The 14,640-nt window shown below is 42.3% G+C and overlaps 1 protein-coding gene across 1 annotated transcript; it reads left to right on the forward strand.

The window, feature by feature from the left end:
* The first annotated feature begins 3,244 nt into the window (after nucleotides 1–3,244).
* Nucleotides 3,245–10,940, forward strand: LOC139460559 (uncharacterized). Its single transcript, XM_071242026.1, has 4 exons — nucleotides 3,245–3,316; nucleotides 4,508–4,697; nucleotides 6,322–6,697; nucleotides 10,294–10,940. Exons 1-4 carry the CDS (start codon nucleotides 3,303–3,305, stop codon nucleotides 10,935–10,937), a joined length of 1,224 nt encoding a protein of 407 aa, XP_071098127.1. The 5' UTR covers nucleotides 3,245–3,302; the 3' UTR covers nucleotides 10,938–10,940.
* The last annotated feature ends 3,700 nt before the right edge of the window (nucleotides 10,941–14,640 follow it).

The following is a 14,640-nucleotide window of genomic DNA, read 5'->3' on the forward strand; positions in this document are numbered from 1 at the left end:
AGAAGATCGGACTCACGACCTTCCGCTCTCCTGGCGGGCGTTCTAGCGACTTGACCTTGGAGGCGGTCTTACCATGCACTGCAACACTGTCCACCGCCATGATCAGTGAAAATAGACACAGGCAGAATCAATTCTGGAAAATTTAAATATATGAACAGTGAATAATACTGGTATGGACTGATGATATCCGTGAGGTGTGCTTGAATCTTTAACCAGACAATCCAGTTATTGATGTGTGACCAATAGGGATGTCACGATGAATCGACATATCGATATATTGCTATTGGTAAGCACTTAAAGTCAATAAATCGATTGTTAAATCAGTTTCCGATCAATAGTATCGATTTCAGTTAGGAATATCGATAGTTTCGATAGAATTTACTATATCAATAAAATACATGCGATGCTGTTCAAATTGGTTTTTCTTTTGATCATGAGTGGTAGTTATTTACACATGGTAATGTGGAAGTTTCTTCTACTTAAATTATTAGGGTAAAGAAAAAACAAATCAGTCATATCTCAAACTGTACTTTTTATGTGTTGTTAGGGTTATCACGTTCAAAGGGAACTTCAGTTCCAAGGTTTAATTCAACTCAAAAATTCATCTAAAATCATACACTGAAAACTATCGATATTTATAGTAATAGTTGCTTGCAATATCGATAGTTATGGCAATAGTTTCTTTCAATATCAATAGTTATCGCAATAGTGATTTCCAGACCAATAGTCACTCCTTGTGACTAACGACCTACGACGGCGAGGTACGATAACACCCAATCCACCAAGTCTGACCACCCGATTCATCACATCGCTCGTACATGCATAGGTTGCAGTGTGCCGGAATCCACTCGGGGCTGTCCATGAAGTAAACAGGAGACTCTCTGTGCGATCAGTTGATCGTAGTCGGGTGAGCATGTAATCATCTTTAATGTCACAGCTTACATACAGTCCAACCACACTCTAATACATACAATCAAACCAACTTAAGAGAAATATATACATTGTGATCTTGACATGGACAGGGTGCACGGGAGAGTTTCGTCCCTTGGGCATGCGAGAAACCTATGGTTGTGGGTTCGAATCCCGGTTCGCCCAGATTATCTTTCTAGGTTTGTCAGCACCATACCCGTGGGTTTCACCAAAATGGTAAACGTCTAAGGCCTGCATCACTTCGGGCTTTCCTCACACATTAAGCTGAGAGGCTTTACTGTTAAAGCGGCGTTAAACCCAACTCACTCACTCACTCACTAAAAGCTGGTGTCTCAGATCATCGTAGCGGGGTCAAAATAAAAGAACACGGGTTTCATTAACTATTTTGGATGGACATACTCTATTTTCTTCTGAAATGTTTTCAAGTTTGTACCTGCGACTAACGCGTCGTTATGGCGGCCGTTACTGTATTCCGCGACTTCACGCACGATAGCGATATTAGTCACTTGTGTATGCTGTTCAAACATAGTTAGCACAAGAACCATTTCAGACTGTATGAGATGAACTCCGAAAAGTATTTTGTTCGGTCACTGTAGATAGTCATTAAATATCTACATATTTACATTGACGTCAATCTCAACGTTACACTCCTTTGACCTCTGTGAGGTCAACAAGTTGTTTACGTATTGTCTGATCAGATTATATTTGAAATGTATCTGATTGGTATTATTTGCATTTAATTAAATTGGGATTATAACACAAGAAACTATATGAAGAAATCAGTTTTATCAATCTTGGAGAAGTTTAGTATTAGCATAATCTAAAGGAAATAAGTATCAGTTATTGCAGGACTATTCATCCTTTGAAGGATATTTGCCACTTCCAAAAATAGTGGTCTTGTCCAATTATAAAATTCCGAACATCTAACCACAATCTGTCAACAGAAGCTGGAAGATGATTTGGTCTACCCCGAGAGGAGAGAGCCTGTCATCTTTGTGACTCGCCTGCACTAGTAGATGAATTACATTACATCTTAATATGTACTGCCTTTGAAAAGGGGAGAAAACAGTATGTTAGTGAATTGTGTTATATATGACCTAATTTATATAACGTATATTCGTACATTCAAACATATTTTATGCTGTCAAAAGAGAAGTGACCTTTTATCACAGTATATCCATATTATTAATGTGCGTTTTAAGCACATTTGAGTGAGTGAGTGAGTTGGGTTTAACGCCTCTTTTAACAGTATTCCAGTTATATCGCGGCGTGTCAGCTTAATATGGGAGGAAAGCCCGAAGTGATGCAGGTCTCAGACATTTACCACTTCGGTGAAACCCACAAGCACGAGTATGATGCTGACAAACTTAGAAACATAATCGGGGCGAACCGAGATTCGAACCCACAATCATAGGTTTCTGGCGTGCCCAAGGGACGCAACTTTGCACAGCGAACCGCGGCGCCTTAGACGACGGGGCCACCCGTGCCCCCTTAAGCACATTGAGAATTCTGCATTTTTGTCGTAAATCGTAACGATTCTTGTCATATCCTCTAAATTATGTGAGTGATTGAGTAAGTGACATTATACAGTTCAACCTGCACTCATCCACCCAATAGAAACTTCAGCACATTGTGTGTAACACTGCTACTGAATGTGTTAAAAGGATTGACTGTTACAGCATGTGGTTCGTCAAGTTACGAATACAAATCAGCGTCCCAGATTCTTACAATTTTTTCACTCTATTTGGTTTTCCAAAACCGGACTTTTGATATTCTCTGCCAAAGGGATTGTTTGCTGAGGATGTGGGATTTCCTGAACAAGTCTGTGTTATGAAAAGCGTTTTGTACAAAAGCAAATCTCAATTTACTGTATAAAAGCAGAGCGTAATGACAGTCGACCATCTGTCCATTTTCTTTTCCATATGCAAGACGCACAAACACTCGTGACCAGCATTCAAGTCAACATATCCTGGTTTACTAGTACTCGCTATAACACAAAAGACACATACAGAATCATTTTCCCAAATTTAATTATATTTTCTTTTATGAAGGAGTGATCAAGATCCGTGTATGTATTATATACTTATTTGCAACATCGCGCCTCTCAAAGGCTTTAGAAGGGGTACTTGGTAAACATTTGACGACCTCGATGATATCAGACAACTCGAGCCCACCAGTCGTGTTCAGAAAGAGTACCTGGTCAAATATATCCAGCTTTTGTTGGAAATTCTTTTCATAAATTACCTCATCTGTGCATACATGTTCACAAAGTGGGCTATGTATATAAGAGCGTTCTGGCGGGGCTGTTCAGCTGCGTCCTTGCCGTTGTCGGAGATACACCTGTCCTTAACAGTAAAAGATAAGGATAGAGTATGTCTCCCTGCAGGTTGGTAGAACTGTTGCTTTTTCGCGTTGGTCCAACACATTTTGATATTTTTTTATAATTTCATACCACAAATATGTATTTATCAGTTGAATTCTTACACTTTGGATGACTTTAATCTTTTCTCTAGTCAACGCTTATAGTATAACATGTGTTATGACGATAAATAGTTGCGAGTGGCACGTTCTCAGTGTCACTTAGTTAACATCACTAAACATTCACCAATTTGTCATCGAATTATATATTTCCAAATATTTGGGGAAATGGTGTGTTATGTTGCTTTTTAGCCAAAGGGTAATTAGTTCGCACGATTTCCCATGGGCATTACAACGATGTAGTTGGTACTTGAATCCAAAATATTTCAGGATTGATTGATATTAAACTTCGTCGTATGAAATTAAGGTACTGAACACATATATTCTAGGGAGGCTGGCGGGGAGCTGGAAGTGTTTAACAGAAACAGCATACTTACACGGCCACTGCTTCAATTCTTTTCACTGAGAAATATGGCCAATTTTATTATCAGTATTTTCAGGAACAAATTGTACATTTCCCAATTTTTGGAAATAATATACCAAAGAGTAATTCTTATTATGACAATAATTTCACAAAGTTCGAATTCGCACGATTTCCCGGAGGAGTTTCAACGATTCTGTAGGTTTACATGTCGAAGATGATTCAGGATTTCTTGATATTAAGAATTATTCAGTATGTCCAGGCAAGCAATTACTTTATTTTATCTTCTTTGTTTTTGGCATGAAGGGGTGGTTTTGGATGGGGGTTGGGTGTTGGGGGTTGGGGGTTGGGGTTTGGGTGGTGGAGTTTGTGGTGGTTAAGACGTGAGGCAATTTGTTTCCAGTATTTATAACAAATTATTCCAAGTAGCACACCAGTACCCAAAGAAGACACTTAAATACGTATTTGTACATCTGACGAAAGCACTAACATGTGTAGTACACGGTCGACCGGGGTCGTTTCTTTCAAAGATTGAATATTGTTACTATTCTTCCATCGGAGCGGTCGGATAGCCTAGTGGTTAAAGCTCGCTCGTCACGCCGAAGACCCGGGTTCGATTCCCGGCATGGGTACAATGTGTGAAACCCATTTCTGGTGTCCCCCGCCGTGATATTGCTGAACTATTGCTAAAAGCGGCGAAAAATCATACTCACTCCCTCACTACTATCCTTCTTGCAGATCGAAGCGGTCTGCGATGCGTTCCGTTGTTGTGTGCACGTGGCTTGTGCTGGCGTGGACAGTGGTCACTGAGGTGGACGGCCATGGCTACATGCTGGTTCCCCCTGGTCGGTCTTCAGCCTGGAGAGTCAGCTTGAACTACTTCCACGTCAACTACAACGACAATGCTAACTACTGTGGTGGCCGTTCTGTAAGTACTACCTTGATACTGATACCCATTGTTAGGCGGACCTGAATGGCGGCTACCGTCTCGGTAGTTTATATGCTGTATTTACTTTTATGTGAGGTGAATTTGTAGACTGGTGTAGTGGATAGAACGTCTGCAGGGCTAGCAGAAAGTCGGTGGTTCGATCCCCGGTCGCGTCATACGTAAAGACGTTAAAAGATGGTTCTTGTTGTTACCTCGCCTGGCGCTCGACATTAAGGGAATAGAACAAGGACTGGTCGGCTCGGAGTCAGTATACTGTGTCTAAGTAGGGTATCCTTGAAAACAACTGGGATAGGGTATCTCAGTGAGCTAGCACTATAAAACCGGCGTTAGTCGTACTGGTACAATTAGCCACACACACACACACACACACACACACACACACACACACACTCACACATACAAACACACACACACTCACACACACACACACACACACACACACACACACACACACACACACACACACACACACAGACAGACACACACACTCACACTCACACATACAAACACTCTCACACACACACACACGTGCATGCACGTCCCTATATAAATCCTATAATCTCGAACGCGAAAAATCTCATTTCACCTCACCTAACCTCACCTGAATTTGTAAACACTGGAGATAGAAAGTTGCGAAGTTAAGACATAATGACAGGGAATCGACTGACGATGACCACAATCACCGACCAGGCATGAATCATCTGATCACACCCAAAACATTATATCATGTCCACGTTTTTTTAGCCAATCAAAATGCAGTCTCAGAACAATAGGCAAACCAGGCGCGAACACCTTAACAAGACCTTCCAAGCGAGTAGTGGGTGTTTGCGGTCTAGAGATCTTGTGGGAGCTCGGTGCCAAAAGTTCTATAACAAGTCAGTCCTGTTAGTTGTGTATTTGAGGATGGGTGAGGTGAGGTGAAATGGACTTTAACGTCGCGTCCAAGATTATTGCATTTATATAGCGACGTGCATGCGCGTGTGTGTGTGGCTGCTTGTTCTAGTCCGGACTGATGCCGATTTATAGTGCTAGCACACTGAGATACGATGCCGCAGTTTAACATGAATACCCCACTCAGACACAGTATACTGACTCCGAGCCGACCAGTCCTTGTTTAAGCCCCTTAATGCCGAGCGCCAGACAGGGTAACAACAAGTACCATCTTTTAACGTCTTTTGGTATGACGCGGCCGGGGATCGAACCCCGGACCTTCCGCTCTCCGGGCGGACGCTCTTCCACTAGACCACGGAAGGGGTGTATTTGAGGATGGACTGAAGTGCAGTAAGGTTTCTAGAAGTGAGCATCAAACCACGTGTTGTAGTAATTCCTGTGTGGGTGTGCAACAGAACACGAGTGTACATGTAGGAATGAGGTATGGTCTCAGTGTGCTAGCGCTATAAATCGACATCAGTCCGGACTAGTACAAGCAGCCACACACACACACACACACACACACACACACACACACACACACACACACACACACACACACACACACACACACACACACGTGCATGCACGTGCAATAATCTTGGACGCGACGTTAAACCCAATTTCACCTTACCTCACTCTTTTTTCACATTTTCACCGACTTCATCTTCAGACACAGCACGACATCAACAACGGCAGCTGCGGACTCTGCGGAGACGACTTCAGGACTTCCCGCCCACGTGACAACGAAAGGGGCGGGTTCTATTCTACCGGCAACATCGTCGCGCAATATGCCAGCGGCGGCGTGCTGGACGTGGCGGTCGTCATTACTGCCAACCACATGGGGAAGTTCTACTTCGCCATCTTCCCTTCCAATGACCCAAGCGAGTGGGAAGAGGAGTCCTTGTTTCAGCCGCTGTACAATGCGGACACGGGGACGACGTACTATGACGTTCCTGACAACACAGCGCGGACTTTCAGCGTTAAGTTGAAGATACCAGACGACATGCTGTGCAGTAACTGTGTGCTTCGCTGGAAATACGTGGCAGGTCAGTAAGACCGAGTCACACAAAAATGGGTGTGGGTCGGAGGGTTTGTCTGTTTCAATTATTTTGTTTACAGTTTTAAGTTTTGTGATTTTGGTGCTTGTTCGGCTCTGTGATTGGTTGCAGTTTTCGCTTCAATATTTGTTGCATGTTCAGGTTTTTAAATCGGTTGCGGTGTACGCTTCTGGAATTTGTTGCAGTTTTAGGTTCGGTGACTTGGTGCAGTATTCGCTTCTACAATAAGTTCAGTTTAAAGGGCACGTTAAGTCAAAAGGCGATTTTGCGGATTATGATACATGTATTTAATCACAAATGGTTGACCAAAATTATATTTGAACAAGGGAAATAGCGTAAAACAGACGATAAAAACGACAGGCGGAATCGACCAGAAGCGAAAGATTCCGCCATTGGGGGGATTCCCCAAACTGGGGTTTAAGCGGGTTCTCGATGTTTGACGCGCTGCGCAATTTTAACGATCGGGGAGGCGCCCTGTCTGCTTGCTTCAGCCTCTGATTTTGTTATCGCTTTACGGGGTTTTTTTCTGCCTGTTCATTACTGCATCCACTACTTACTGTATCATGTCAAGTTATGGCTTAGAAGTAAGAACATAGGCAATAGCTTCAGTTGTCTACTCAGGGAATTAATCCAGTGAACGATTATTATTTCACCTCTAGTTGGTCTGTGAATCATGTAAGTGGAAATGTTAGATGTGAAATTGGACAAATAAGGTGAGGTGAAATTGGGTTTAACGTCGCGTTCAAGATTATTGCACTCATATAGCGACGTGCATGTACGTGTATGTGTTTGTGTGGCTGCTTGTACTAGTCCGGACTGATGCCGATTTATAGTGCTAGCTCACTGAGATACCATGCCGCAGTTTAACATGAATACCCCACTCAGACACAGTATACTGACTCCGAGCCGACCAGTCCTTGTTTTAGCCCCTTAAGGCCGAGCGCCAGACAGGGTAACAACAAGTACATTTTAAGGTCTTTTGGTATGACGCGGCCGGGGATGGAACCCCGGACCTTCAGCTCTCCAGACGGACGCTCTACCACTAGACCACGGAGGCGATCGGACAAATAAGACATGTACGAGATATATTTTAAAGAAAACGAATGCGGAATGCACGTATATACGGATGTATGTTGCTTAAAGAAACACGATGGGGATTATCCCTTGGCCTGCTGCAGGAAGTCAACGTCTGTGGTCCCCAAACAGGATGTTAGCTATAAAAAGGCTCATTACTGACAATTATTTTAATTATTCACAATGCCAAGGTCAAAGGTCGTTTCACTTACTCAACGATCTGTGCAATGTTTTGTTTGTAGGATTAACAGAAAGAGCAACACTTTTAGATTGACTGCTTCCTGACGTGTCTGTATAGCTGCTAAGCATCCCAAGTCTACATATTAGCATTTGTCACGCACCGCTGTACGGTAGCGCCGGTAGATTTAGGCCACTCCCTAATCCGATTACGGAGCGTTTGATTTCAGCACTTTCACTTGGACGTTTAAATACTTTCTACGAATTCAATTAACTCTGTGACTGGTTCCTGTGTTCGCTTCTGTGATTGGTTGCAATTTTGGTTTCGTGATTATTTAAAGTTTCCGGTTATTTGATATGTCTCGAGCAACCTATGCCGGTCTGTGGTTGGTTGCAGTGTTGGATTCTGTGAATGGTTCTGTTTGGCTCTATGAGTTGTTTGGTTTTGTGATTGGTTGCTGTGTTTGGTTCTATGATAGTTTTTTGCGTCACATTCGCTATTGTTTACTTTGTTCGGTTCTGTGATCGTTTCACGCATTCGGTTCTGTGAGTGGTCGCGATTCTGTGGTTGATTGTTGTGTACGACTCTGTGGTTGGTTGTTGTGTACGATTCTGTGGTTGGTTGTTGTGTACGACTCTGTGGTTGGTTGTTGTGTACGATTCTGTGGTTGGTTGTTGTGTACGATTCTGTGGTTGATTGTTGTGTACGATTTAGTGGTTGATTGTTGTGTACGATTCAATGGTTGATTGTTGTGTACGATTCTGTGGTTGATTGTTGTGTACGATTCAATGGTTGATTGTTGTGTACGATTCTGTGGTTGGTTGTTGTGTACGACTCTGTGGTTGGTTGTTGTGTACGATTCTGTGTTTGATTGTTGTGTACGATTCAGTGGTTGATTGTTGTGTACGATTCTGTGTTTGATTGTTGTGTACGATTTAGTGGTTGATTGTTGTGTACGATTCAATGGTTGATTGTTGTGTACGATTCTGTGGTTGGTTGTTGTGTACGATTCTGTGGTTGGTTGTTGTGTACGATTCTGTGTTTGATTGTTGTGTACGATTTAGTGGTTGATTGTTGTGTACGATTCAATGGTTGATTGTTGTGTACGATTCTGTGGTTGATTGTTGTGTACGATTCTGTGGTTGGTTGCTGTGTACGATTCTATGGTTGATTGTTGTGTACGATTCTGTGGTTGATTGTTGTGTACGATTCTGTGGTTGGTTGTTGTGTACGATTCTGTGGTTGATTGTTGTGTACGATTCTGTGGTTGGTTGCTGTGTACGATTCTATGGTTGATTGTTGTGTACGATTCTGTGGTTGGTTGTTGTGTACGATTCAATGGTTGATTGTTGTGTACGATTCTGTGGTTGATTGTTGTGTACGATTCTGTGGTTGATTGTTGTGTACGATTCTGTGGTTGATTGTTGTGTACGATTCTGTGGTTGGTTGTTGTGTACGATTCAATGGTTGATTGTTGTGTACGATTCTGTGGTTGATTGTTGTGTACGATTCTGTGGTTGGTTGCTGTGTACGATTCTGTGGTTGATTGTTGTGTACGATTCTGTGGTTGGTTGCTATGTACGATTCTGTGGTTGGTTGCTATGTACGATTCTGTGGTTGGTTGCTATGTACGATTCTGTGGTTGGTTGCTATGTACGATTCTGTGTTTGGTTGCTGTTTACGATTCTGTTTGTTGCTGTGTTAGGATTTAAATGGTTGCTGTATTTGCTTCTGTGAATGGTTGCAGTGGTTATGGTATATGTAAGCGAAAAGGATTGTCAAACTTCAAACAAAAATATGGACAGGCACATCCTGAACGAATGTGATTGTGTGGCAGATTGATATTCTTTAATGTTTCCAACCTACGAAACCAAACATTTACAGCATTTAATTAAATCTTTGTACTTGTACACAACGGACGTAATTCAAAATTATCATGTAGTTTTCTGTTTACCAAAATCAGTAAATGCGTTATTGCGTCACTTGATTGTCTGGCCCATCACTTGATTGCCTGGCTTGTTTACAGGCCGCCGTTGCATGGCGGGAGTACTGTTGTGTTGGCAAAAGACAAACACTTACTTGTCCATGCAGATTGTGAGTGACAGGTGTTACCGATAAAGCAGGGCATACTTACGCTTTTCGCGAACAGCTGATGTCATCACTGATTTTCAATTATTTCACATTATTTTCACAGCTTTTTTGCCTTTTACGACCAATGGAATGTTTTGGTAGATAACTCAAGACTGGCGTTTTATATCATAACCTTCCTGTCCTTGCCCTGTCCATTCCATAGTTTACGTGTACCAATGACGTCATCGTCTGTGTGTTGTAGGCAACAGCTGGGGCTGCAACTCCCCCGACGACTGCTGTCTGGGATGCGGCAATCAACAGGAACAGTTTTACTCCTGCGCTGACGTCATGATAACAAGGTCGGGAACAGATGCTATTCCACAATGGATTGCACCGAATAAAGACTCTCCCAGCACACCTGGAACTGCGGCAACTACAACAGCTTCACCAACCGTTCCTATCGCACCTGAACCAACAACCACTACCCCTAAACCTACAACCACTACCCCTAAACCTACAACCACAACCCCTAAACCTGCAACCACAACCCGAAGACCTACCACCACTACCCGAAGACCTATCACCACTACCCGAAGACCTACGACCACTACCCGAAGACCTACAACTACTACTCGAAGACATACGACCAAAACCCCTAATCCTATTCCAAGGACCACCACTGCGAAATCTACTACCACGTCAACGACAACCAGAGCCCCCGCTAATCCGACCAGAGTCCCCGCTAATCCGACCAGAGCCCCCGCTAATCCGACACAGACAAATAAGCTGCCATTGGCCTGTACAATATATTGTTTTGCTGTCTGTAAACCAGGAAATACATCCACATTCTGTTATAAAGAGCTTTGTGAAAAGTGTCCTGGATATAAAAACATGTTTAATAAATGATATACTTGCTTTGTTGTTTTGTTCTGTTTTAAATCTTCAAAATCACAGACAGTGAAATCTCGATAACTCGAACTGGAACGCAATATATCCTTTAGGGCGATGGAACTTCATTGCCCCGAAAGAGTTTGGGTTGCTAAAGACCTAACTTAACCCGTGTCTTCACGGGTGGTCAATATATGGACAACTTCAACAATATTTCAACCCTGGTCATAACAGATTAACAAACAGGTTGGAATAATTTTCGCTTCGTTTAAGAGCGGCAGAGAACACAAGCAGCTGTCCATTCGTGAACAATAATGGAGCGCTCAAACATTAGAATGACGTCACAGATGTTTATATCATGTGAGGATGCGCCAAATATTTTTTACAATATGCATGTGTGCAAAAGAAGACTTTCGTATCAAGGAGACTGCGTGTAGCTGCATTATATAAACAAAATAAAGGTATATTTCCACAGTGTGTTATATTTTACGAACGCTTAAATTTGTAACATAGCCTTTATGCAAAGGTAAATGTGCCCGCAAAACCTTTTTTATAACAAAATTAGTTGCAATTACGATGTGAGTTTTTTTTATGTTAAACGTCGCACTCAGCAATATTCCAGCTATATAACGGTGGTCTGTAAATAATCGAGTCTGGACCAGACAATCCAGTGATTAACATTAGCATCGAGCTACGCAATTGGGATAAGATGGCATGCATCAACCTAGTTAGCGAACCTGTTTGTGTTTTCCATTCTATACTATGAACAAACTATATCGAAATATTCAGGTTTATTGAAAGGAAATAGTGGGTGTGAAAATGTCCAAGATGTCGATCTCCTATTTGGACTTGCGACGCGACCATTCGGTGCTTGTGAGTGAGTGAGTGAGTGAGTGAGTATGGTTTTACGCCGCTTTTAGCAATATTCCAGCAATATCACGGCGGGGTACACCAGACATGGGCTTCACACATTGTACCCATGTGGGGAATCGAACCCGGGTCTTCGGCGTGACGAGCGAACGCTTTAACCACTAGGCTACCCGACCGCCCCTCGGTGCTCGTGAAGGCCGGTACAAAACCAATCATGCATGTGTGACCAATACATTACAATCAGCGGTAGGTTTGATCTACTAGTCCGTTTTTAATGATAACATGTAGCAAAACCCTTAAAAAGGCAAATGTCTACTCGTCCTTATGATACCTTAACTATTGAGCTGTTTGGCAAGGACTACAGGACCAGTGCCAATTTCTAACGCAAACAGTATAATTGTAAAATTATGTATTGTATAGTCTAGATATGATACGTCTTATTTCAAACATCAAATATCGAGATAAAATGCTTTTTCGTCATCCTGTTCAATTAACTTTTTCCCCAATAATTTTACATGAACAGCTACACTGCCAACATGATCGACTGTTCCGATAAGTTTGTAGAAACAGCCGTGTCTCGTGATGAACCTGCAACCTCATGTGAAAAGATTTTGGTGTCTTTGTTTGCTTTTGCGCGATGACTGCCGTTAACATGTATAACTTTCGTAGAAGAATGGGCCTAAAGCGTAGCGGCGTTAAACAACATTCACTCACTTATTTCAAGGATATCAATGGTATGATAAAGTGACTGAGTGAGTATGGTTTTTTCGCCGCTTTTAGCAATATTCCAGCAATATCACGGCGGCGGACACCTGAAATGGGCTTCACACATTGTACCCATGTCGGGAATCGAACCCGGGTCTTCGACGTGACGAGCGAACGCTTTAACCACTAGGTCTCCCGACCACCCCGGTTTGATAAAGACTCTATTAGCTATTTTTAAACGAATCAGCACATCACAGGGCGGTTCGGTAAAAAGAATACTGAAAATGTCGATATATACCGGCAGCTGGTGGTGGTGAATAAGTGACGAGACAGGAGAAGATCTCCCCACTGCCGTAGGGCTGTCGTAAGATTGGACTAATGGGCCGTGTACACCTAGCCGGTTTTTCCCCTGTATCCGAGACCCGTGAAGATCCGGGGTAGAATAGGTCTTCAGCAACCCATGCTTGCCGTAAAAGGCGACTATGCTTGTCGAAAGAGGCGACAAATGGGATCGGATGGTCAGGCTCGCTAAATTGGTTGAAGCATATCATTGAAGTGAATAATAATTTAGGACCTAATTGAAAATACCAGTTTTGTAATATCTCATGTCCGATTAAAAATATATCTTCATTGTAATCATGTAATTTTGTGACCGCTGACATGATCCTGTCAGGGGTGGGTTTTTTGTTTGTTTTGTTTGTTGTTTAAAGTTGCACTCAGCAATATTCCAGCTCTATGACGGTGGTCCGTAAATAATCGAGTCTGGACTAGACAATCCAGTGGTTGACATCATGAGCATCAATCTACTCAATTGGGATAAAGTACATGCATCGACCAAGTCAGCTTGCCTAAACCACCTGGTCCCGTTAGTCGCCTCTTACGACATGCACAGTCGCCTCTTACGACATGCACAGTCGCCTCTTACGACAAGCACAATCGCCTCTTACGCCAGGCATTGGTTTCTGAAGACATATTCTAACCCGGATCTTCACGGGGACATTACAACATTCATATAAACTTGATGGGCGCCGTTATGCACGTCTGCAACAAGGGACACGCGTGGAAATATGTAAAGACGTGTGATCCCAGCTTCCCGAGGATTGGGGGACTACAATGTGTGACCACAGCTGTCGTATTGTGATCGTGCCCAGACACCATGGATCGCTGCTCATGCTATCGGCCACTGGTGTGCCGGGTCACGTCACGATTTCGGGGACACGGTGACATTTTTTATGACATGTAAGTGCATACGTATTCATTTTCCATGATAGTGTCGATGTTGTTGTTTTTAATTTTGTCAGGATGCCGCGAATGTTGAAATAAAGAAGACTGTCGTATCAGTGAAACTGATGGAAACTACATTATCCTAACAAAAGGCATATTTCTACAGGGTGTTATATTTTACGAATGCTTAAATCAGTAATATAGCCTTTATGTAAAAGTAAGTGTGATTGTATATCTTCTTTTAAAACTGAAAATGTGTTGTAATTACGATGATTTGATTTAAAACTGATGTACATTTCTTACTGGTAATAACATAACCTATACATTTCATAATACAGACTCTTCAGAAAGAGTTATAAGGTTATAACGAACTCAAAGGGACCACTAATTTTAGTTCGTAATAACCGTAGTTCGTGATAAGCATATTTACAGCCTACATCCAACAAATGGTCGGGACTAAAACCTAAGTTCGTTATATCGATCAGTTCGTTATAAGCGTGTTCGTTATAAACGTGGTTTACTGTAACCCTTCAGACATACTTCAGAAAATGCCGATGTTTAGGGATATTAGTTTTGAAAATTCATCACAGAATCACTTATATTCAAAGACAATCACTTTTATTGCATATAATGACGTTAAATACATTGATGCTTATACGTATTTTGGATTGTGATGGCATGCATGTGTCACGTGCACATAACCCATTGAAATCCATCTCCAATACTTGACAGGGTTGCATACACTGCGTTCGACCATCACCCGGGAATACATGACAGCGCGTGTTCAGCTTCAGAAGCTCAAAACTCAGTGCAGCAACCTTGTGCGAAGCCTACCCTTTGATTTCCATTAAAGCAATGTGTGGAATAGATGGAAGCATGGCTTTTGCACACGTTGCACACGAAATATTGCTGATGTAATCTG

The sequence above is a fragment of the Haliotis cracherodii genome, unplaced genomic scaffold (assembly GCF_022045235.1).
Source record: "Haliotis cracherodii isolate W230 unplaced genomic scaffold, xgHalCrac1.p SCAF_14, whole genome shotgun sequence".
NCBI classification, from domain to species: Eukaryota; Metazoa; Mollusca; class Gastropoda; order Lepetellida; family Haliotidae; genus Haliotis; species Haliotis cracherodii.

Bases quoted from the DNA above. Each gene is read 5' to 3' on its own strand.
- LOC139460559 (XM_071242026.1), top strand. The intron at 4,698-6,321 runs GTAAGTACTACC...CTTCATCTTCAG, and splicing joins ACTACTGTGGTGGCCGTTCT to ACACAGCACGACATCAACAA. The intron at 6,698-10,293 runs GTCAGTAAGACC...TGTGTGTTGTAG, and splicing joins TCGCTGGAAATACGTGGCAG to GCAACAGCTGGGGCTGCAAC.